Source organism: Ammospiza caudacuta, chromosome 16 (assembly GCF_027887145.1).
Source record: "Ammospiza caudacuta isolate bAmmCau1 chromosome 16, bAmmCau1.pri, whole genome shotgun sequence".
NCBI classification, from domain to species: Eukaryota; Metazoa; Chordata; class Aves; order Passeriformes; family Passerellidae; genus Ammospiza; species Ammospiza caudacuta.
The window spans coordinates 17,162,420-17,186,749 of record NC_080608.1 but is presented as its reverse complement, the minus strand read 5'-3'; the positions used below and the strand labels follow the sequence as shown (position 1 = coordinate 17,186,749).

Sequence of the window (24,330 nt, the reverse complement as noted above, 5' to 3'; positions counted from 1 at the left end):
GGGCTGTGGCCCTGCTGGGACTCACAGCAGCCATCCCCCCACTGCTGGCACCAAGTGCCATTGAGATGGGGCCAAGCAGGACAGAACTCCAGGCATCCCATCCTGCTGCATCCATCCCATCCTGCTGCATCCATCCCATCCTGCTGCATCCATCCCATCCTGCTGCATCCATCCCATCCTGCTGCATCCATCCCATCCTGCTGCATCCATCCCATCCTGCTGCATCCCATCCTGCTGCATCCATCCTGCTGCATCCATCCCATCCTGCTGCATCCATCCCATCCTGTTCCATCCATCCTGCTGCATCCATCCCATCCTGCTGCATCCATCCCATCCTGTTCCATCCATCCTGCTGCATCCATCCCATCCTGCTGCATCCATCCCATCCTGCTGCATCCCATCCTGCTGCATCCATCCTGCTCCATCCATCCTGCCGCCATCCCATGCTTCTGTATCCATCCTGCTCCATCCATCCTGCTCCATCCATCCTGCTGCCATTCCATGCTCCTGTATCCATCCTGTTCCATCCCATCCTGCTCCATCCATCCTGCTGCATCCATCCCATCCTGCTGCATCCATCCTGCTGCATCCATCCCATCCTGCTGCATCCATCCAAGCAGGAGGCTGGCATGCTTAACCCGGAGATGGTTAAGACATTCATCATCCCTGCTGGACCCACAGCAGCACCAGTCCTGCCCCCACACTGCTGCTGGGATCTTTGAAGGGTCTCCCAAGCTGTGGGCTCTGCTGGGGCTGCCTCATCCTCCCTGGGGACAATGGGGTGCAGTGGTGGCAGCAGCAGAGGCAGCCTGGTGCCCGCTGTGCCAGCTGCTCGGGAGGGGACTGGGAACCTGCCTGGCACTCGTGCTGCACCCACCCTGTCACAGCTGGGCACTGGAGGGGGGGACAGAGCCCCAGGAGCATCCCCCAGCAGGGACAGAGGTGACAGTCCCTGCCCTGAGCCTGGTGGCTGCAGGGACATTGGGGACACGAGGGATGTCACACCTCAGGCTGCTGTCCCCATACAGGGACAGGCAGGACAGGCACGGGGCTCATGGAAAAGCCACTTGGAATGACAGTCCTTGGCCCCTCAGTGTTCCCACTGCTCCTGCCACTGACACACGGGGAGCACAGCACCAAAGACCTCCCTGTGCCTTTTGGGGCTGCTCCCCTTTTCTCCTCATTCCTTTTTCAGGCACCATCCTATGCACGGACTGTGCAACCCAAAAAATGCCCAGATGTGGTCCCTGGGTGACCTCCTCCTGCTCCCTGTGCTGACATGTGCTGAAGCAGCACAGAGGGGACACAGGGACACTGTTTCTGCCTCCCCCTCGGCCCCAGAGGCCTTTCCCCCGCTTTCCCCCGGGTCAGGAGGGGCACAAACCCTTGGGCAGTGGCTGGTATTTGGGTAAGAGGCCACACTGGGGTACAGAGGCAGCAGCGCGTGCTGCTGCTGTCCCGACACACACGGGGCTGGGGCTGTGCCTGGCCATCAGCACAGGCTCAGCAACTCTCCCACGGCCACCAGCAACACCCCCGGGACCCCAGGGACCCCCAGGCCAGCTGTGAGGGGTGAGAGGCAGGGCAGGAGCTCAGTGGGGAGCAGAGCCTGCCTGCCTGAGGCTCTGCCCCCTGTGCTCCCTGCACTGCAGGGCTGCACTGCTGTTCCTTGCTGCAGGAGTGCTGCTGCCCTGCTGGGAGCAGCCTGTGCCCATCGTGGACGGGACACTGTGCCACAGAGCTCCCCTCTGCCATGCTCCTCACCCTCCTTTGGCTGCCAGCTCTGACCCTCTCCCACCTTTCCCACGGGAGGATTTCCCAGTGCCTGCCAAGGGATTTGCAGGTATAAAGTGCCCACTCAGTGCCTGAGAGCCGCTGGCATCCACCCTGGCAGACACCCAGTGCTGTCCTGGAGAAACATGGGCAAAAATCTCACCCTGGCACTGCTGAGCCCAGCCATGGCAGCCCCTGGCCCTGGGCATCGCCCCTGGCGAGGGGCACGGGGCCCGTGGGGGGAGGCAGTGCCCGGGCAGCCCGAGCAGGGCACGTCCAAAGAAGGAAAAGAGTTGGATGGATGCAGGAGCAGGCCAGGCTCCCTGGCCAGCCAGCCCATACTGTAAAAGGAGTGGGAGCAGGGAGTGCACAGCCCTGGCTCCAGCAGTTTTAAGATGGCAGTGAAGCTGAGAGAAGGAGGAGGAGGAGGAGAAGGAGGAGGACATTAACCCTCCCAGCACTGCGCTGCAGCCACCAGCACTGCAGGGAGATGAATGGCAGCTTTCCAGAGGCTCCACTTAGCCGTAGATGGATTGGGGACCACTCAACTCCCACCCAATAAAATCCAGCTGCTGATGCTTTCGGGCCTGGCAGGGCCGAGCTGGGAGATGCTGACCTCAGACAAGCTGTGGGAAGGAGGAGCAGAAAGAGAAGGAGGAGAAGGAGGCACATGACAAATCAAGGACCCACCATGGGACAGGACATTCGGCAGGACCTTAAAGGTCCCTGCAATATGGACTCCCTGAAACGATGCCCTTCCACTTGTGCTGCCCCTGGGGGCTCAGCACACCAGAGGGGCAGGAAAGGGGCACCCCTGGTGCCACCCTCTGGGTGCCTGCATTGCCAGCCCTTGCTGGCTGCTCAGCAGGGAGCAGCAGAGCCAAGTGACTGCTCAGCTTCCCTGCTCTTGTCCCTGTGGACACACGTGAATATTCACGTTTTTCCTGCTTAATGTTTTCCTTTAAAAACATCGGGCTTGGCCCTCCCGGTGCTTTTCTGCAGGATTCATCAGAGCTGCAGCCACTGAGGAGCAAAGGTACCGGGCACTTAACAACAACTTCCCTTCTCCAAAGTTTTAATTGGTCATTGACGTCAAGTGATTATTGAGAATTATTAATTAAGAAAGCATTTAAGAGCCTGGCTTTTGTTGAGGTTTTGCCGTTACAATTAGTTTATGGGCCAACAGGAGAAACATCAGCCTTCGCAGCCACTTGGAGTGCAGCAAAGTGCCCATAATTAATTTCCCTTTCCGCAGCAAGTGCTTTGCTCTGACCTGCCTTGGGGACTCGCCTTTCTCCAGGTGTGCCAACCACAACAGCCCTGGAAGCACACAGCCACAGGGACATCAGGATGGGAACACCGTGTCCCCTCCAGCCCCTCTCTACGCAGCGATTGCGGCTCTTTTCGGGAAAGCATCCTGGCCACAAGCCCTGATCCCGGGGAGGAGGCCACCCTGCCTTTGAAAGAGATTTTCTTTTTATCTCCTTCCTGCCCTGGGGAAGCAGTTGCCTCGCAGGTGCTTGGCACTGGGAGGATGTGTTTTGGCAGCCCATGCTTTCCAGGAGTTCCCTGAAGCCCCTCACACAGCGGCAGCACCCACCGCAGACAGCAGCAGGATGCTGGCGGGGTGAGCTGAGGCTGGAGAGGCAGGAGAGCCCCATGGGAGGGCTCCAGGAACGGGGCTGGAGCAGTGCCCGCTGCTGCCTCAGTCTGTGCACAACATCAGGCTGCTCCCTGCAGCAGCAATTGCTGCCTCCCCACCTCTGCTGGGGCAGCACAGCTCCTCCTTCCCTGGGGGATCTGGGGTGCTGCTGCATGGGGGAGGCTGGGAGGGCTGCTGAGGGGCTGGCAGGCTGCAGGGTGGGAGCCAGCACAGTCCAGCCCTTCCAGAGCAGACTGCAGGGATGCAGGGATGCAGGGATGCAGGAATTCAGCTCAGCCCTGCGCTCCCAGCCGGATGCTGCTGCTGCATTCCCTCACAGCACCCCAAGTGCAGCACCAGGAGGGACCAGCAGCCCCTGCTCAGCAACTGGGTCAGCTAAATATAAATGGAGCAGCCCCAGAACCAGGCACCTTCCTGCCTTGCATCATTGACACCCTAAAAACCACGGCCGGGGACAGGGGCTGTGGCAGCTGCTGCCTCACCAGAGGCTCTGCTGAAGCTGCTCCTGTGGAGCCACTGCTCCAAGGGCTCCCAGCCTTCCTCCTGCTGGCCCAGGGCAGCCGCCACGGAGCTGAGGGACCAGGTGGGACAGATGCCTGCAGGACAGGGGGACCAGGTGGGACAGATGCCTGCAGGACAGGGGGACCAGGTGGGACAGATGCCTGCAGGATGGATGCTCCCAGGAGGCCATGGCTGCAAGCTGTGTGTGCACACCTCCACACAGAGCAGGCCCCCAGGAGGGAGATTTCCATTTCCATTTATCCAAACCAGCCAGATCAGCTCCCAGGCACCAAGGCAAGCAGCTCAAACCCCTCATTAGGGCTGGGCAGATGCCTCCCAGCCCAAGGGGTGCAGGCATGCACCCACAGGTTTGGCTCCTAGGGTGATGTCCAACCCCTGGGTAAGAACATTTTGTAGGAAGACTCTGCAGCAGGATGGGTTAGTCCCAGTACCCCAGTTTGCTGCACCCCAAGGGCAGATGCCACCCTCAGTACAGCCTGCCCTGTAGTTTGTGGGTGCAGTGGCTCTGGTGCTGGAGCCCAGGAGAGGCAGATTTGGGGTGCTTTGAGCTGCTCCCTTCACAGCCTTTTTGGCACCGTGTGAGAGAGGAGGGATGGTGCTCATCCTGCACCCCACACCCAGTCTGAACAGCCCTTTGCAGCCTGCAGGTCTCCAGTTGTCTGCAGCTGAACATCACCCAGCCCGGAGGGTTGGTTATTAGGGAAAAACACTTTAATGAGGCAGCTCATTAAAGGCAGGAACAGATTAACCCAGGAACCCGAGGAACTCGGTGACTGCCGAGTTCAAGAATAGGAGCAACAAGCCCTTCCCTGGCAATGGTGGGAGATGCTGCCTCAAAGCAGTGGGATGAGCCCTTGAATCCTCAAAGCCCTTTCAAAGCCCTGCACCCCTCCAGGAACTGTGTGAGCTCTGGAGATGAAAGATGCTGGGAAGGGAGGACCACAGCTTGAAACCCATAAAAACACCCACTGAAATACAAGGGGAAAATACTCCATCCCCAATAGTCAACTTCACACACTGCCTCCTCCACTGATCAAGCAAAATCCCAGCACCAGTATGGACTTCCAGCAGGGATGCTCCAGGGAGAAAGCCTTTGGCAAGACACAACCCTGCTGCACAGGAGCGACGTGGGAGGAGAGGCAAAGCCAAGCAGAGTTCAGAGTTACGGTCAGCACAGAAAAATGAGCCCTGGAAAAGAAATCCAGCTTCATTTCTCACTACAGGGAAAGGTTTGCAGCTCTTCCCTCTCCTCAGGCAGAGGAAAGGCTGCTGAGTGATGGAAGCCCAGGCGAGTGGGGCACCTGGGGATGCCGGGGTTACCTCAAAGCCACTCCAGCAGCAGGGAGAAGAGTCAGGCCCGTGCCATGGCTGTTATGAATGAAGGTGGGAGCGGTGCAGCTAAAGATAACTTTGTGAGCAGGTACTATTAATAGCAATACACTCGGGCTTTTGCTTTGTGCTTCCTGCAAGGCTCTGCGGGATGGAGGAGCTCTAATGCATCGGGCCCTGCCGTGGCTCTGGGGAAGGCCCCATGTGCATCCCCAAGCCCAACAGCAAGACGGACAGCCTCAAGGAACGGGGACAGGCAGAGGTGGCCGAGGCTGCCACCGGTCACCCGGCACCGGCGCGGCACCGGCCGGGCGCTGGCAGTGAGGATGCTGGCGAGGCTGCTGCCATGCCGGTTTCCATGGCGACTTCAGCACTTGGCGCGAGATGGAGATGACGGGATCAGCCAGCGGAGTCACTGAGCGGAGCCGGCGTCCTCCGTCTGCCGTGGCCAGCGGCACAGCCCTGCCAGAGTGAGAGGCTGGCACAGGGCGCACGCCCGGCCGCCTCGGGGCATCTGGGTCCCCCTCCTTACAGAGCGTGTGGCTGCCGGTTGTCCTGGTGATGCAGAGCCCGCACATCCCATCAGCCCCTCCCTGGCACCTCCAGGAAAGCTCTGTCCAGGTCCTGACCCCAGCCCTGTGCTGGCCACTTAGCACACCTGGCACTGGAGCACCCCCATTCAGGTCTCTCCCCCATTTCCATTCCTAGTGGGGCTGTCCCCTTGCCACAGGACACACATCACATCCCAGTTGGTGACATCAGGGCCCGCTGGCACAGCCTGGCAGGGTGGTACCCAGCTCCCCTCTGCAGCTGAAGGAGATGCTGCAGGCTGGGGCTGAGCTGGCACCGGGACAGCCCTGATCCTCACTGGCCCTTGGCCCCGCAGAGGCTTTCCCTGGCTTACAGGTAATCTAAGATCAAGCGCTCCAGCCAGCCGTGCCTGGGCAGACACACACAGACACCACGGAGCAGCGGGGAACTGAACACCTGCAGCATGTGACTCCCCAGCTGGCTCGGCCTCCCGGGCCCCAAAAGAGACCTCCCTGGGGACCCCTGCCCTCGCCAAGCCGCCACACCTGGCCCTGGCATTCCCAGACCGCTGGCAGGGAGCACAAAGGGCCGGGGCAGTAGGTGGGGGGCTGGGACCCCCGGCACCCGCTCCTGCCGGCGGGCAGGATCCTCACCACTCACCCTTTTATTCCAGCAGTGCAATTAGCCTTGCTGACCCCTGAAATCCTCAGCCTCTCTAAGCAGCCATGCATTAAATCCCGGATCCAAGAGTGGAAATAGACTTTGTAAAAGGCTTATGGCCCTATTTATTACATTTTACGCATGACGGAGCCGGACAGCGCGGCTGCGGCCGCACCACGCCGAGGCAGCCGGACACACGGACGGGCAGGGGCTGCAGCAGAGCCCGGGCGGGTGTCTGCTCCTGGGCAGCCTTGTGCTGCCAGCCGAGCGCTCCCGCAGACGCAGGCCAGCAGGGATATCGATCCAGATGAAAGCCAACACCGCTGCCAGGCCGGGTAACCGTATCTGCCGCACATTTGTATTCCTCGGAGCAGGGCGGGAGGGCTGCAGCCATCTGCCAGGAGCCCGGGGATCCTGGGGACACTGCGAGCCCTCCACATAGAGCCCACCGTGCCACCTCCTCCCCTTCTGCTTCCTCTGCCTTGTCCATTCCACCTGCACCCTGCTAGGGCCCAACACTTGGGGAGTGCCCAAACAGGACCTGGCTGGTGCCCGCTGGGAGCTGAGGGGACACGGCAGCGGGGCTCACAAGGTTGTCCAAGGGCACTGTGTGCAGCCAGCGTGCAGGTGTTCACTGACACATCCCCGGGGTCCCACGGTTCAGCCAGGTGGCTCCTGCCCCAGGGGATGGCAGAGGAGCCTGCACACCACAGGCTGCATAGCTGAGCTGAGCACAGCGAGGAGCAAGGATGGGCAGCGGGGGGACAAGGTGTGCAGGGAGGCAGAGCCAAAAGCACACCAAAAGCACAGAGGCAGTGCTCAAACAGCTGAGGGACTCTCTGCTCTCCTGAAGAAAACACAAGGCAGCTCCTGTGTGTCTCCAAATCCCAAGGAGCCCCTGCAGCAGCCCCAGACCAGGGAGCCGCTCTTGTGTCAGCCCTGCAAAGCAGGCAGGAACAGAGGGAACACAAGGCTGTCCTCTCCACACTCTCAAAATGAGCCTGCTGCAGAGACTCCTGCAGCATGTATCACCAAGTCCCTGGAACACCAGCACACACACACACAGCCAGCCACTCCCCACTTCCTTGGAAGTGACACCCTCACTTGCAGGGCAGTTGGAAATGTTACAAGACAAAAGCAAAGGTCACCCTGCGCACCTCTGAGAAACTCAGCTTCCATCAATGCCTGGTGCAAGGTGCAAGCCTGGCTGATGCCAGGGGGTGCACGAGAGGCCCCCCATGCCACATAGTCAGACCCATCTCTTGTGCTCATCCAAAGGCAAAGAGCTCTGGTGTGTGTGAAGAAGCAGAAGCGGCTCCATGGGATGTGCACAGTGCCCGGATTCTGCCAACACCTTCATCTTGGAGGTGTGCACGCCCTGGTGCCCAGGAGGGTGGGTGTCCCTGAATGCCCATGAACATCCCTGGCAAAGGGAAATGGCACCTCTGGGGTGTCCCTCAGCTTGGCATTTCAAAGGCTTGGTCCCACACCTTTCCCTAAAGGTGCACCTTATCTGAGGTGCACCTATGGGCACAGAAGGACCCTTGCACTTCCCTGCCTTTCCACCCAGCCACGTTGTGGGGGTGATTCATCCCCAACAGCCCTCACTGATCACCCCGAGGAGCTGCAGCCCCACAGGGCCCTTTGGCAGGGCTGGATGTGGAGGTTTCACCCCGTAGCTCAGCTCTCCTTCAGTGCTTTGGAGCACAGATCCTCCCTCCACAGGGCACAATAACAAACAGCATGTTTGGGCATAGAAGGGCCCTGGCCTCAAAAAGGCATCGAGACATTTAGAAAAAACCCTGCAGTCCACATCTCCACAGGTTTGTGCTTCCCAACCCGGTCACTGCCATGAGATCCCCGCTGACCCAGAACACTGCAAGCCCACCCTGATAATGGCAAGGGGAATAATCCCCCCAGGCCCCACTGAATGAGGTTCAAACTCCCCATAACACCCGTGCACAAAGGTCCCATACCCGCCAGGGCACTCGCAGGCTAATCCTCCCTCTGGAGAGGCTGCTATATTTAGGTATCTAAATGAGACAGAGTGGCTCTTTCCAAAAAAGAGTTCGTTTGGGTTACATAAATACAGAGAGAAACTTGAAAGCTGTATTTCCAGGTCCTTGCACTGCCATAAGTGAGCGGCAGAGATGAGGACAGTCTCCCCCTGATAATCTGCCTTTCATGTATTTTTGACTCAGCTGGATGTGCAGACGGGTTTGCAGCTCCTCTGGGCAGATGGGCAGCGGGCACTGCTGGACACTGAGGTGGACACTGAGAGGAGGCAGCCAGGGCAGGCAGACCCTCAGTTCTCCCCAGGGAAACCACTCTGCATCCCAGATGCCCTGGCAGAGGAAGGGAGAAGCCAGCACTGCAGGGAGGCCAGGCAGCACCACTCAAAGCACGGGCAGGAGGAGTCAACAGGAATAAAGAAGTGAGCAGCTGCAGCCCCTCCCATCCCTGCTGTCCCAACATTCCCCCCATGACATCGCGCTCCTCTCAGCCACCAACTTCCTTCCTGCTGCATCCACTTTCACATCCCAAAGCCTTGGAGAATTCCCAGGAGAACGTCCTGCACCTACCACAGCTCATCCCCAGCTCCAGTTCTGCTGATGGGATGGGCTGGGAATGGTCACCAGCAAAGCAGTGTCCCCCCAGAGCTGGCTGGCAACATGTACCGTGAGGGTTTCTGGGGACACGGGCCACGTGCTTTCATTTTCAAAATACATATAAATAGACATACTTATTCCTTCTTAAAAGGACACAGCAACAAGGAAAAAAAAAAGCAGCTCAAATACCGTCCAACCTTTCAGCCTGAGAAAACCACACAGTTCTCACAGGCTGGAGTTCTGTTACCTGGGAAATGGGTTCTAGCACTGGAAACCCGCATGCGCCAGCCTCCCAGTGGGGCCCACACAGAAACAGAAACTTCCTTTTTAAGAAAAAAATTTGCTTTTTTTTTTTTTTCTTTTCATTATCAGCACGGTTTGGTCGTGACTGTGTGCAAGCCTGCTCAAAAGGAGAAACGATGCTGGTGGTTTAAATCTCCAGCTGTGCAGAGCTCTGGGGCTGATGCCGCTGGAGCAGAGGTTTGAAAATCCTCCTGCAGTGAAGGTGCAGGAAGGTGGCCCTGAGCCACACACACCTGGCACAGGCAGAGCCCCAGGTCCCCCAGCCCGGGGCAAAGGGAAGCAGCCTGGGTTTGCAGGGAGCCAACAGGAATGCAAAGTTTAATTAGCTGGAAGCCAAGGGCTGTGGAAGTTGCAAACATTTGCACTGAGGCAGGGAAGGTGCCAAGAAATCAGGGCTGAAGCTGGACAAAGTTCAGCCCCGCCGTGCTGGTGCCCGGTGAGCAGCCTGTGCGTGGCAGGAGCGGGTGCTGGCAGCTCACCTGGCACCAGCCAAGGTGAGCCCCTGGCCAGCTCTGCCACACACGGGCTCTGGGATCTGGCCCAGGACTGTGGGCTATGCCTGGGCAGCACACGTGGAGCAAAGGACCACCAGCTCTGTGCCCACCAGTGTTACCACACGATGCTGGCAGAGGGACTGGACTCTGCAGGGGATAGAGAGCCAGAGCCTGGCCCGGCTTCATCCTTCCAGGAGAGCTGTGAGTGTCACGTTTGTCACCTCCAGCTCCTCGCTGCCACCCTGGCATGTGCACAGCCACGGCCTCGGGGTGACCAGTGCTGGTCTCAGCTCCAAGCCAGCCTGGCTGCTGCCCAGTGTGCCAGAACTGCGTGCATGCAAGGGATCATGGCAGCCCCCTGACACCCTGCAGCTACACATGCACTTTCTTCATGAAAAAATAATAACGCGACTCCCTCCTACCTAGGAACTTGGCTAAAAAACGCAAAAAAAACGCTCAGCAAAAATGCTGCCCCCAGGGACAGCTGGGGCTGCTCCAGCCATGGGTCACCTCGTGGCAGGACAGCCAGGTCCCCAGCTGTCACTTGTGAAAGCCACATCCCCCCTTGCAGGGTGCAGGAGGGAGGAGAACAAACATGAAGAGAGGCAGCTGGGCTTCCTTCCATCCCAGGCTGCCCCAGCTCGGCCCGCAGCCCCGGCCAGGACGCTCGGCCCTCACCACAGGATTTCCTTGCTCTTGACGTCCATGAAAATTAGGAAATGAAGGTTCCTCGGGGAATAGGTGGGGAAGACAGCTTTTGGCAGCGGGGGCGAAAGGATGACACTTCCCACACCGTCCCCCCACATGCCGGGGACAAAGCGTGTCCTGCAGCCTCCCCAGACAAAGGGGGGAGCAGAAGTGACAGCAGTGCTGAGCTGCTGCTCCCTGAGCCCAACTGGCAGCAAAATGAAACGGGAACCGAGGGGCCTGGCCGTGGCTGGCTCAGCAGAGGGGCTGCGGTGCTGCCCCAGCCACAGGGTGCACAGGAAGAATTCAGAAAATGCATCTCAGTGAAGATATGCTGCTGCCCTGCAACTGGAGTCCCTGCAAGAGCTGGAGGCGCCACCTCAGCACAAAAACATCCATATAAAGCATGTACTGCTCATCCCAGGGGAAGGGAGAAGTGTCACATCAGCCCTCCATGGGCTCTCCAGCCTTTGTCCCCATCTGGGTGGGCAGGGGGCCGTGGGGACAGAGGAGACACAGATGGAAAAAGCTCCTGGCACAGGAGACACAGATGTAAAAAGCTCCTGGCACCTTTCAGCATCATCATGCTCCCTCCAGGAGAACTCCTGGTGCTGGGGTGCCCACCCAGCTCTCAGTGCCTGCAGGCTTTGCCTCGGGACACTGGGATGTGAGATAAGGGAAGTATTTTCCCTAAGCCCCACACTGCTGCCCGGCCGATAGAGATCAAAGGTGACTCTGGCTACTGCATGGGGCCGTGTCCCCGGGGCTGCCACAGCCCCTCCACATCCCCCACCAGCTGAACCACCAGATACCATGCTTGCCACATGGAGAACCCCTCCCCCAGTGGGTTTCCAGATCTCCCAGGGCCAAAGGAGATTTCCAGCTTTTACTTTTCCCTGTGTTAATTCAGAAGTGAACTGGTTTAATGCAGCAGCTCGGCCTTGGCTGTTGCCTCCACGTGGGGAAGTGGAGCTGGATGAGGACAGGGCTGACAAGGCCCTGAGTGCAGCCAGACCTGTGCAAAGTCCTTTGGCGTTTCTTGGAAGCTCCCGGTATTGAAAGAAAAAGAAAAAAAACCAACCCAACCGCCATAAATAAATAAATAATAATTTGTAAGCCAGAGTTCAGGAAAAGTGCTGAAAAGCAGATTGGCTGAGCGATAAGGGAAGGGAAACACATTGGCTGGACCATCACCCAGTGCCTCCGGTGCCCGTGCCCCTGGAAGTAGGTCACTACCTCACCTGACCACCTGCCCCATTAACTTCAACCTTTAGTCCCTGTCTCCTCAATACAAGCACAGGCATCTTAAAACCCCCTTGTCCAGGCGAGAAGGTGGCTCTGCAGGCAGCAGGAGGTGGGATCCTGCCCACTCCTGGGCTGTGGGCAGGGTGCCAGAGCCCCACACAGCCAGGAGCCCCACACGGCCAAGAACCCCACATGGCCCTGGAGCCCCACACGGCCTGGAGTCCCACAGGGCCCTGGAGCCCCACATGGCCGGGAGCCCCACATGGCCAGGAGCCCCACATGGCTGGGAGCCCCACATGGCCGGGAGCCCCACATGGCTCCAGAGCCCCACATGGCCAGGAGCCCCACATGGCCGGGAGCCCCACATGGCCGGGAGCCCCACATGGCCGGGAGCCCCACATGGCCAGGAGCGTGGCGGTCACCGTGGCAGGGCCGCGCTGGCGGTGGCTCCGGCGTACACAGAGTTCCCCCCTGCTAAATCACTCCAGGCTGCCAAGCAGTCACGAGAAATATAAGCCCGCGCCGGGTTGCCATGGAGCAGGGCTCAGCTGCGGGAGCCTGAAGCCGATTCCTCCGGCAAACGTGTCTGCAGCCGAGGCCCTGCCAGCACCTCGCGTCCCCGGCTCCGCGGTGGCGGCCAAGCGGTGCCACACGCGTGGTCCCGGTGGAGCCACGTCTCTGGGGACAGCACTTCCCTTCCCTGACGCTGCTGCAGAGCCACACAGGGACAGTGCCCCTTGCCCTGGTGACAGCATCTCCCCAGGGCCATGGGCATGCAGAAGTGGTGGCTCCGGTGGTGGCATTTGGCAGCAGCAGCGCAGACTGGCCCTGCACAATGTCTCTGCCCCAGCACGGGGATGTCCCCAAGCCTCCATGGTGCTGGCACGTGCTGGCCAGGGGGAATCGTGTCCTTCACGGGATCATAGAATTGTTTGGGTTGGAAGAGAGTTTAAAGCTCATCTATTCCACCCCCTGCCATGGGCAGGGATGCCTTCCAGCCTGGCCTTGGACGCTTCCAGGGATCCAGGGGCAGCCACAGCTTCTCTGGGCACCTGTGCCAAGGCCTCTCCACCTTCAAAGGGAAGATTTTTTTCCTAGTGTCTCCTGTAAACCTACTCAGTGTCAGTTTGGATCCATTCTCCTTGTCCCGTTACTACAGCACTGCAGCTCCCACATCCTGCCACAGCCCCCAGCCCCATCAAAGGGGATCTCAGAGCCTGGTGGGCTCCTGCCCTTGGCACCACATCAAATCATCTGCCAGGAGCCAGCCTGTGGCATCTCTGTCCCCAGCCCTGCACCAGAAACATGGAACCCATTTCCCAAAACCAGGAGTCTGGGGTTGGAACGGGCATTCCCAGAGCATTTTTAATTAGCCAACCAACCGCGCCAAAGAGCTCATGTAAGTGGAGTTCCTCCCTACAAAAAGGCTTTTGACATTGGAAAGGTTAATGTGAGAGAGATCCCTCTCCCTCACAAAGCTCCCTTTGCTGGAGGCCCTCGTTGAGCCCTTAATTATTCACCTGTTGGAGAGGTGCCTTTCCATTACAGCATGAGACAGGGCAGGGATGCGCAGGCAGGCAGGTGGGGGAAAACCCTCGGTGTAGGGCACCCCTGAGGTGGGGAACACAGGTCAGAATCCCAGGGGGAAGGCAGGCAGGTGTGGGGGCAGGCTCTGAGGAGCAGGTTCCAGCCCAGCCCTCCTCTCCCTCCGGCTGCTCTCTCTCTCCTGGCTCAGCTCAGACTCTGCTGTGCTCGCCAGTCTTCACAGCCTGATGTTGGGGACAGCCAGGGGACAACCAGCACCCCCAGCTCCAGCACACAGCCACCAGGACACAGCCACCCTGCTTCCCAGAAAACTTCAGCCTCCTCCAGCTCTGCCACTGCAGCAGCCCTTCGACCCACGCTGCAGCAATGCAGCTGAGGATGCATTTTGCACAGGCCCTCGGGCTGTCCATCATCCAAACCCACCCCAAATCTTTGAGAGAAAAGCCACAGAAAGCAGGATATCGGTCAGCTCAGTGAGGACTATCAGAAATCAGAGATGCATCCCCACTTCAGCACTAGAAATGCCAACCCAGCGCGGGCTCGCTGTGCCTCCTGCACTCATCGATGGATTAAGCTGTTAGCAGGGGGCTGGGAAGTTAAAGAGGGAATATTGTATTTCAGTTCATGTGATCTTTAAACATCCCTCTGAGAAGCAGCCTGGGTTCTTTTTATTATTATTTTTCCCCCCTCCTGCTGCACTTTGTTTGGGGTTTTTAAACGAATTGAAGCCGTTACAGCCACGGTGCTCCAGCCTCTCACAGGGATGCTGAGAGCTGCTTCGTGGTGCTCTCGGCAGAGCTGCCTGGCTGGCACTTCCCAGCGCCTGGTGCCAGCAGATGAACCAGCTACAACCAGCTTCATACCTCTGAGCAGCAGAGTTGCACAAAATGGATTAAGGAGGCTCAGAAATGACACATTTTGAGGCGCAGCAGAACAAAATCACTTTTTTTTTTGTTGTTGTTGGGAAAAAAAAAGGAAAAAAGAGAAAAAAAATGGAAAAAGGAGTTGGCAGGAGAAAGGCAGATATCAAGTGAAAAACCCTGATTTTCTTTCTGTAGCAATGCAGGTACCACGTGAATCATCGCTGTCCTCGATATGTAAATAGAGGTTAGCTGGCACCCTCAGCACAAACCCTTGTGAATAAGGGACTGATGCAGATACCCCTGTGCGTCTCCCTGAGAGCCATGCTCAGGATTCCTCCCCTAGAGGGGAAAGGATCACCTGGCACTTGCACCAACTGCGCCCTTCTCACAACCTACAGCAAAAGCAGGACAGGGAGAAGCAGGGGCGAGCGAGCAGGAGAGTCCCAGTTCCTCAAAATTTCCACGAAGGAAACGGCCACTATTCATCATCCCGTGGCCTCCTGACAGCGCAGCCTCTCAGGACAACCTGCTCCGTGCTGGGGCACTGGGGTCCCTGGGGCAGCAGCCTGGGGGCTCCCCGGAGGAGGCAGTAACCCAGTTGTAAGCAGAGGCTCGTACAGTAGTAATGGGGAGAGACGTCAGCGCCAGCCCGGCCCGCCTCCCCTCCCAGTTAGAAGCAGCATGTGACAGAGCCAGGGCTGGAGCCTTCCCCCAGTTTCATCAGAGGTTAAGGTACAAGCACAACACATGCTTACAACTTCAGGCGGTTCTTAGCAAACGCATGCAAATCATAGCTGGGGGGGGCTGTTTTTTCTTCCTTTATCCGTCTTCTCTTTTCTTCCCATCGCAGCCCTGAGCCCCTCAGCGCACGTGGGGTCAGAAGAGGAAACGGAATTATCGAAAGCAGGCGCCGGACGGGAGAGCACAGAGGGGCTGCACGGGAGCTGCAGCGAGCTGCAACGCTGCCCCCGCTGCTCCTCTCCTCCCACACCTGCAGATTTCAGAGCAGCGCTACCTGTGCTTCTCCCTCCAGCAGAGACCACGCCGGGGGCCGGGAGAGAAAACAGGGGACACAGCCAACAGCGTTTCATCAACGTTGTCTCCTATCAGCACAGGCCATTACACAGTTCTAAATATTTAGGGAATATTCACAACATGGTGGGCTTGCACGAGAGAGATGTGACAATTCGTATAATTTTTTTTCCCCTCTCTTAGCAGTCGCTTTTTGCAATAAGATTCTTAAATTGGCACATCAAAGGCTGACCAAAAAGCAAAGAAAAAGAGAAACAAGGCTCCAGGCACATGCTGCAACCATAAGGGCTTTTCATGTCGTGGTTAACACACTGAGAACAGGAGGGTTATTATAGGGAAGTGGAGCCAGGAACTTTCACCTGCTCAGGGAGCAGTGGGGCTGGTGGAGGCTGCAGCCTTTGTGCCATTCTTCCAGGGGATGGCATCCCACACATGCAGCCCGCTCGGGGGACAGTGTCCCACACAGCCAGCCTCCTCTCCCGCAAGCCCATGGGCTCCCTCAGCAATAACAAAATGGAAAAAACCCACAAAGTGCTTACAAAAATCTCGGCCCACTTCTCACCTTTCCTGACCCTCCTGCTGTAATCAACCTGTCAGCAGCTCTCGGTTAAGAAGCCAGGCTGCCTCCCCCTGCTCTGCCCCCAGACGCCGCCCGGTCCCGTGCCAAGCCGGAGCGCTCTGGCGCTGGTGCAGGCGGGCAGAGGTGCCGGGACTACATCAATCTGGCCGGTGGCAAGCCCTGCCTGGTTCTGGCTGGCACACGCACCGCGGGCAAATCTGATTTACCAGGTCTCGAGCCCGTGTTTGTTTTGAACCCAAACGGCGGCAGGATTAGCCCAGGTCCTGTCCCCCACAAACACACACGCTCCTGGCTGTTTGCAATCGCGGGGCTGAGCTGGTGAGAGAGCAAGGGTTGGGATGAATGCGCTCGCTTCACAATCAGAGCTATTTTGTAATCCGTGGTTATGAAAGTGAAGGGTCGGGGGGGGATGATAAATAACTACAGAAAACTCTTCCCACTAGCAGCAGCCTCATCGAGCCGACTGCGAAATGCGCGGCCGTGCTCGGGCTCAGCCCCGGCTCCGGCTCCTGCCCGGTTTATTGTATAGCGCCTCTCTTGCAGCCCCCAAAATGGAAAAGCATGCGAGCCCTATAGCCAGCACGGCTCGCTCTCGTGATCCCGCCGGAGCTGCCAAGGAGCCTTAATCTGATTTTAATACCCGGCTCCGTCCAAAACACAGCCCATCCACATTTTGGAGCCGGCGACTCGCAGCACCGAGACCCCTGTCGCTGTCGCACCCCCCCTCCCCAAACCTCCATCCCCCAAGATCCCAGCCCGTATGCGTGGAATTGACGCTCGGCATGACTCATCCCACAGCCCGGCTCTATCAGCCCCCACCGCGCAGCCCCCTGCGGAGCCCCCCCCACCACCGCGCCGCCCCCTCCCCACCTTCGGGGGAGCCCTAACAACCGGGGGGTGCTTCTGCACCGAAACCCATCGAGCCATCAACTTGTCCCCTGTCCCCCCAGACTGCCGGCCGATGGGGGGGGCGCGGGAGTCCACGTGCGAGTGGTGCTGAAAGCGCCGGCGGGGCTGCGGGGCTGCGGCCGCCCGGGAGCCCCGGGAGGGGCGCGCACAGCTCCGCGGGCGGCCGGCTCCGCAGCCGCGGAGAGAACGGGACCGCCGCACACCCCGGGCACCCGGCGGAACGAGCCGGGCCCCGCAGCCCCGCTCCGGCAGCGCCGGCTCTTCTCTTCCCCGGGGTGCCCCGGCAAGCAGCGGGGGGGTCCGTCCAGCTCCCCCCTCCGGTGCAGCGCCGGGGAGTCGCGCAGCAGAGCCCCCCCCGCGCCGCCTACCTGGCTGTCCGCTAGGTAACTGAAGACGAAGGAGGAGAGATCCTCGTCGAGCAGAGAGCTGCAATCCGGCCCCGGCTCCGCCATCTTCCACCTCCGGCTGGGGCTGAGCACCGAGCATGCAGCAGGCGCGGCGGCGGGAGCCGGGCGGCCGGCGGGGCGGGGAGCGCGGAGCGCCGGGGCGGAGCCGCCCGCAGCCCCCGCCCGCAGCCCCCGCCCGCAGCCCCCGCCCGCAGCCCCCGCCCGCAGCCCCCGCCCGCAGCGGCTGCGGAGCCGGACACGGGGGGATCGCTGCGAGGAAGCGCCCCGGGGGCTTTGCAGACACGCGTGGGACACCACTTTTGTGTGTCCCTTGGAAGTGCCACCCCGTCAAACAGGGGGTGCCGCCGGCCCCTGGGTTGCTCCGAGTTTGGATGTGTAAGCGTTGGGTGCAGCGGGTCAGACCAGCGGGCACATCCAGGCTCTCTCTGGGGCTTTTAAAGTAGTTCCTGCAGGAGCGCCTTCCCCAGGGACGCCACACGCAGAGGGAACCCGCTTTGAGCAGTGCCACTGCGCACACCTTAAAATTGCCAGCGTTTAGAAGTGGGAGCATCCAACAGCGCCAGGCACCTCTCCACAGTCCCCAGATCGCCCCATTTGGAGTGATATTTGGAGATACAAAAACCCTGAGAGGGGCGGCTGGGCCAGGAGTCACTTCCAGGCTCCGTGGGTCTGCATGAAGTGGGACCAGGGGACTGCAGTAAAGAGTAAAAAGGAGCAAAAGATCTTCTGATTTTCCTTGTTTTCATTTCAGCTGCGGCTGCGAGCATCTTGATGTCACGCACGTCATCTTTCTGTCTGGGGTTTTGAGGCGTATCCTAAAAGCCCTTTCAGAAATAATTAATGATGGGACCAAAAATCTCATGAATGTTCTATTTACTTACCCGTAGCAATTACATGGGAAAGAGCAGGGCTTGGCACTGCAGCCTGAATTAGCTGATACACAACCAACCAAGTGGCAACACCTGCAGCCTAATGGCTCCAAATCCTTGATTCCCCTCAGAGTGCCTAGGCAGGCCTGCAGGGTCACCATAAAGAGCTGATGGAGCAAAGTGATGTGGAGCTATCGGGGTGGGGAGCTCTGTGCCAGGCTCTGAGGGGTGAGCAGAAAGTGCTTCTTCCTCTGGCAGGAAAGGCCTGCCCGTGTTCTCCTTGCTGTTGTTTCAAAGGCAGAACTGTTTCCAGGCACTTTTTAAATTCCCCTTTGGCTCAGGACACGTTGTGAACACCAGGCAATGGAGCAACACTGGGTTTTCCCTGATGATCCCGAGCCTTGCACCAAAGGGAGATGTCAGGAACAGCGTTTGTTGTGTCACACTGATGAGAGCTGCAGGCCAGAGTGGCCTGGCTGCTGGGATGGGACAAAGCAACTCTTCCTCGTTGCTGTTCACTCTAACACTAATTACTGAGTGCCAAAACACTTACCCAAGGTGCTTTTCCGGCTGCCCTGCCAGCACTGAAACTTCTCTGCCCATAGGTGGGAGGCCTGGGCCCGGAATGCCCTGCCAGGATTCCCAGTCACAGCGGGCACAGCACACTCAGCAGGGCCAAGGAAGGAAATTGCCTTCCTCTGGGGCATGTGCAATTCCTTGAAGATTGGCACTCAAATTCCCAGCTGAGCCCACTGAGCAGTGATCTGCATTCCTTTCCTTGAAGAAGATAAAAGTGATGAAGGCTATGGTGTGATGAAGATGAGCAGAGAGCAGAAGGGAGGTTTGCCACATCAGGGCTGGAAGGCCTCACCACACCAGTCCTTTGGGAGGAATTTGTTTCACAAAAGGCGAGGTTTGCACTTGTGTATCTCGTGATTTCCTTTGCACCATCTGCACTCAAGTCGGAAGTAACATTCGTGGGAATTACTCGTCAATTGTCATTCAAAAATCAAGTTGTGCATAGCTGGGCTTTTCAGAAATACCTTTTCCCTTATGGTCCTTGTACAAGAACATTTCCCTTTCTTTCTGATGGAGGAGATGAGCCCTTCCCAGCCTCCATCCTGCAGGACACCCCTCTGGCAGCAGCCACCCCCAGGCGTGGAGGAGCATGAGGAAAGCAAAGCTCAGCCTGCACTGCCCCATTTCCCCTCTGAACAGACAGGTGAGGGCTTCTTCCAGCCCTGCAGCAAAACTGGATGTGATATTGGGGTCAGACCCCCTTGTGCTGGGACGAGGATAGAGGACAGCAGAGCACAATGGGGCATCTTGGCCAAGTGGACTTTCTGCTGCTTCTGGGTTTCTGTGGGATCCTGCAGGATGAAGTACAGCTGCTGACGTGGCTGCAAGTTGTTGTTAACCTGCCCAGCTTCAGCTCCTGACTGCTCTGGACTTTTGCACAGTCCAAGCATTTTTCTGTGCCTTTTGGTTCTTTTCACCTATGAAATGGAGATTACACCACTTCCCTGTGTCCTGCAGCTTCTGGAGGAACTGGTTGAATAACACTCATAAAAAGGGCTTTGGAAGCACCAGGAGAGAGGAGAAGGAGGACAGGATGTTATAAGTGGTGTTGTCTCCACCTTCTTAGAAGTCAGTCATGTGGCAGCCTCAGAACCACCTGCGGTGGTAGGGATGGTGGTGGTGTGAATGGGACATCGCATTGCCCGTGTCACACACCTGCCCTGTGCACAGGACCTGGCCAGCTCTGCCGTGTGCTCACAGCTTCCCTCCTCAACCAGACCCCGAGCTTCGAGAGCAGGGCAGCTGCCAGAGCTCCAGCTCCTGCTGCTCCCTGTATCTATGGGCTCCAGGAGGTGTCGGCCCCTCTCGAGCAGAGTTAAACCCCCTGTGCCCACCCTGGCCTGGCAGCCCTGGCTGTGCTGGAGTGCCCCGTGGCACCACGCTGCCTCTGCAGCAGCAACTCGATGCTCAGCCCGGAGGGGCTGGGGATAACATTACCGAGGTAAAATATAACAGGAAATCTTGCAAATGTCCTTTCAAAACAACAGCGAGCGAGTAATGTCATTGGGCCAGCGGTCAGGAGGGGACAGGGTTTGAAGGTACCCTGCGCCTGCCAAAGGCCAGGCGTGGGACAGCGGCCGGAGCCAATGAGCGCCGGCTGGGCAGGAGCCACCCCGGCCCCGCGGCCGCCCGCCTCGCTCTCACGTTGCAGCTGCCTCTGTTTGTGGATGGCAGAATGTTGTAAGGAGCGGGCAGTGAGAGGCAGCGGCAAATGGGGCTGCTCCGAGGAGTTACAACACCCGCAGCCCCCGCTGGTGACACTCTCTGCTTGGCGCTCCCGTGACATGGGGGACTGGACCGTGGCTGCTCTCGCTGGGGACGGGGGAAGGCTTTGTGGGCTGGCAGCAGCTCCGTGAGCCGCTGCTGGGTGAGCTGGGGGCAGCTGAAGGGGAAGGTGTCCCCAGGCTGCCCAGAGCCCTGCCCTGCAGCCCTCTCCATCCACACGGGCTGCTCAGGCGTGCACAGTGCTCGGCAGTGCCATGCCCAGGGTTTCGCTGACTTTCTCTGTCTGGCTCCTTTCCAGGAGCTCTGCTTTCCCTTCCCCACAGCCCTGCTCAGCCTTATCCTTCACCTGAGATCACGAGTACAGGGACAGAGTGCTGCTTTCCCTCCATGCTTTCTGTGCCTCATTAGCTGTGTGCACCTGGGAACTCCTGTCTCCTCCTCCTCCTCAGTTGGTGACAGGAGGGCTCTGTTATGCTTTGTGGCCAGCAAGGAATGAAAGTCTGATCTCCTCTCTGCCACAGGGCTGAGGGACTGGCCCCTGGGGCTGGAGGGGACCTAGGAAACAAAAGTGGATTTTGAGGGCAAGGTGGGCTCCTGGCTCTGAGATCCAGCTTGTCCAGGGGGTAAGGCTGTTTCCCCAGAGCAGGGGCTGCTGCAGCTCTGTCAGAGGAGCCTGTGGCCAGCACTGAGGGCTGAGGGATGCACCCATGCAGGGGATGCTGTAAGGGCTGCAGCCTGCCCCACCCTGAGCCTGCCCCGCTCCCAAACTGCAGCCTGGAGCGTGCTGGAGAGGCAAATCCACACAGTTATTGCAGAGAAAAACCTGTCAGGAGATAAATGTGATGGCAAAGGAGCAAGAAGGGGGTTTTGTGGCTGCATTGTTGGAACAGATGGGAATTTCCTGGAGCAAGAGGCAGCGGAGGATAGGGATGGCTGCTGCACGATGGCTCACGCTGCCCACCAGCTGTGTGGGCCGAGTGGGGACCAGGATGCCCATTGACTCCTTATGGCACCTTCAGTGACTCATTTGTCCACGGAAGCAGCACACCCACAGCAGCTGAAGCAGCCTGTCCTCCTCCCCAGGCTGCTCTGGCGCAGCAGGGCCAGCCGGCCCCTTCTGCCTGGGGATGAGAGGCTGGCAGCAGCCCAGGGCACTCGGCTCATGCTGTACCTCGCTTCATCTGGGGGAAGGAACACGCTGTCAGAGCCCTTGCACTGCTCCTTCTGCACTGCCTGACATCCCAGCCTGCAGCCCCAGGCTGCCCCTCGCTGGTCCAGGCTGGTGCCCCCCGTGCTGCCCAGAGCAGCCTGGCACAGGGCACCAGCCAGCTGTGGGACCGGCAGGATGGCACCGTGTGCTTCGTGTCCCTTCCACTCCATCTGAGCTCGGCTCTCCCACAGCCCTGGCAGCTCTCACACTGTGCTGCCAGTGTCTGTCACAGCCCATCCATGTCAGCCCACTGGCCTCTGGCTGCCCCCCGGCCTCATCCCTGCCTGCTGAGCTGCCTGTGCTCCTGGTGCTGCTGCCTGGGCTCCCCTCACTGCCCGTGCCTGCCTGGCAGGACAGCCCCAGGAGCTGTACCCCCACCATCCTGCTGCCAGCGGCTCCCAGGAGGAGTGGGGGGCACTGGGGTGGCTGGCTGACACCCAGGCTGGCCTCATCCTCCTCTGCTGATGGCTGCAAGCAGGGCAGCTCCTCCTGCCTCTCGCTGGAGGCTGCTCAGAGTCTGGGTGCCTCTCTTCCTCTCTCTGTGTTAACTGCCTCATCCCAGAGACGTGCCATGATCACCAGAGCAGGTCCTGATCCTCCTGCACCAGCAGAGCTGGCCAAGGCAGTGAGCAGTGGAGGGAGACGCCGTGGATCTGCAGCACTGCTGAGCAAGGACTTGCTGTTCCCCAGGCAGCTGTTGCTGGCAGGGATGTCCATGGGCATCTCCTGGCTCGTGACTCCCAGCATGCCAGGCTGGCTCTGTCTGTCCCTGGGCCTCCATCTCGCAGCACCCCCTCCTCCTCTGTCACCAGCTGTCCCCTGAGCATCCCCCACAGTGACTGGCCACCGTCCCAAGCTCCTGCAACCCTGCCTGGGCACGAGTGGTGGGAAGGGGCTGGTGCTCAGCTCCTGGCACCCTCTGAGCACAGACACTGCTGTCAGCAGAATCCCCTCAGCAGGTGTTTCCCCCTTGCCAGGCTGGCCAGCAAAGCCACCCTCGGCACTTTGGGGAGCTGGGGAGTCAGTGGGGGCTGGCTGTGAGGGGCGGGCAGCAGGCACTGCCGCATCTCCCAGCCCTGTGCAGACACTGCTGTGCTGCTCCTCAGCGCCTCAGCACCATCTCCCTGAGCAGGAGACACTTCAGCTCCAGCCAGTGCTATAAATAAAACCCCGTTCTTTTATCCCGCCAAATAGGTTCTCATTGATTTTACCTATTCCTCCTCTTCCCCCCCGAATCCCTTTGGAATGTGAAGTCAGCTGTGGAGGAGCTTGGGCAGCCGCCAGCCCGGCTGGGGAAATGCCACCCCCTCCAGCCCCTCTTCCTGGGAATAGCTGCTCTCTCTCTGGGCAGGCGGCACCGCTGGAGGAGAGCAAACGAAGCTCCCTGGTGGAAGTTTGCCGGCTAATTATTTATTAATGTCCTGGCAGTGCAATCACCGGCAGCCAGGCAGCCCCTGAGCCCCAGGAGGAGGAGGAGGAGGAGGATGGAGAGCTCTGCTGATGGGGCTTTCTTGCTGAGGATCTCGGGGTGAGCTGACACCGCTTTGGTGTCCGGCTGCTCTGGTTCCCCATGAGGTAAAGGGGGCCCATCCCAAAGGGGACCATCCCAGAGACCCTGGGAAGCACTGAGGGCTGGCCCCAGGGTGGCCCTGGTCCCTTGTGGGTGATGGCAGCTGTGGGGCTCAGCCCCCCCAGAACAGGCAGCGTTTGGATGCTGACTTGCTGCAAGCAGCTCCTCTGCACACAGGAGCTCCCCGTGCAGGGATAGCAACAGAAATAATGCAGCAAATCACAGCTCGCACAGCCTCCCTGGCACTTGAAAGCATCTCGAGAGCTTAAAAAGCTGCAAGATGCTCTCATTCCCATCCTCTCCGTGCTCCTGTGCTTAGAGGACGGGGGGAGCATCAATTTCCCCGGCAACGGGGCCCGGCTCGGGCTCGGTGCGGGAGGCAGGGCGGCCTCGTGCTGCCCGAGCGGGGCTCCGGCTGACTCATCGCCATGCAGTATGCAATTACCACGGCGAGTGCGGGCCCCTGCTGTTCCGCACAGGTATCTGTGTCAGCCAGGGCTATTTCCAGCTCTCCCCGCGCTCCCGGCTCCGCAGAGAGGTAAGAACAGAGCCGCCTCGCTCCTCCGCCCGCCACAGGCACGGGCACGAGTTTCCCGGGAGCGGCGAGCCGGGGGGCTGAGGATGGCATCCCGAGAGCCCGAATCGCACGGCCGGGGGAGGAGAGATCCGTGCCACTCGTGCCCACGCGTTCCGCGCTCCTGCGGCCGCAGCTCCGGCTGGCAGCGCCCGGGGCTCGCAGCGCTGGCACCGGGCATTGTCAGCGCTGCAAAAGGAGCAGCAGGGACGGGATAAAGCGCAGACTGAGAAATGCTCCGGCCTGGAGAGGCAGGGGAGAGAGCGGGATAAAGCAGGGACGGGATAAAGCACAGACTGAGAAATGCTCCGGCCTGGAGAGGCAGGGCAGGGATGGGATAAAGCAGGGATGGGATAAAGCACAGACTGAGAAATGCTCCAGCCTGGAGAGGCAGGGCAGGGATGGGATAAAGCAGGGACGGGATAAAGCACAGACTGAGAAATGCTCCGGCCTGGAGAGGCAGGGCAGGGATGGGATAAAGCAGGGATGGGATAAAGCACAGACTGAGAAATGCTCCGGCCTGGAGAGGCAGGGCAGGGGAGGGATAACGGGAGCGCAGCGGTGAGAGGCCGCGCCTTTCCCTGACCGAGCAGATAACGGAGCTCCACAGCTCTGCCTCTCCACCTGACACCGAGTGCCCGCCGTGCCCCA

The 24,330-nt window shown here is 59.4% G+C and overlaps 1 protein-coding gene across 1 annotated transcript in view; it reads right to left on the bottom strand.

Moving 5' to 3' along the window:
- Positions 1–17,197, bottom strand: part of PPARGC1B (PPARG coactivator 1 beta) — a 42,890-nt gene extending 25,693 nt beyond the window's left edge. Inside the window, exon 1 of the mRNA XM_058815476.1 lies at positions 17,114–17,197. Within this exon, the coding sequence (XP_058671459.1) occupies positions 17,114–17,197 (84 nt within the window). The remainder of the gene's footprint in view (positions 1–17,113) is intronic.
- Between the last annotated feature and the right edge of the window lie 7,133 nt (positions 17,198–24,330).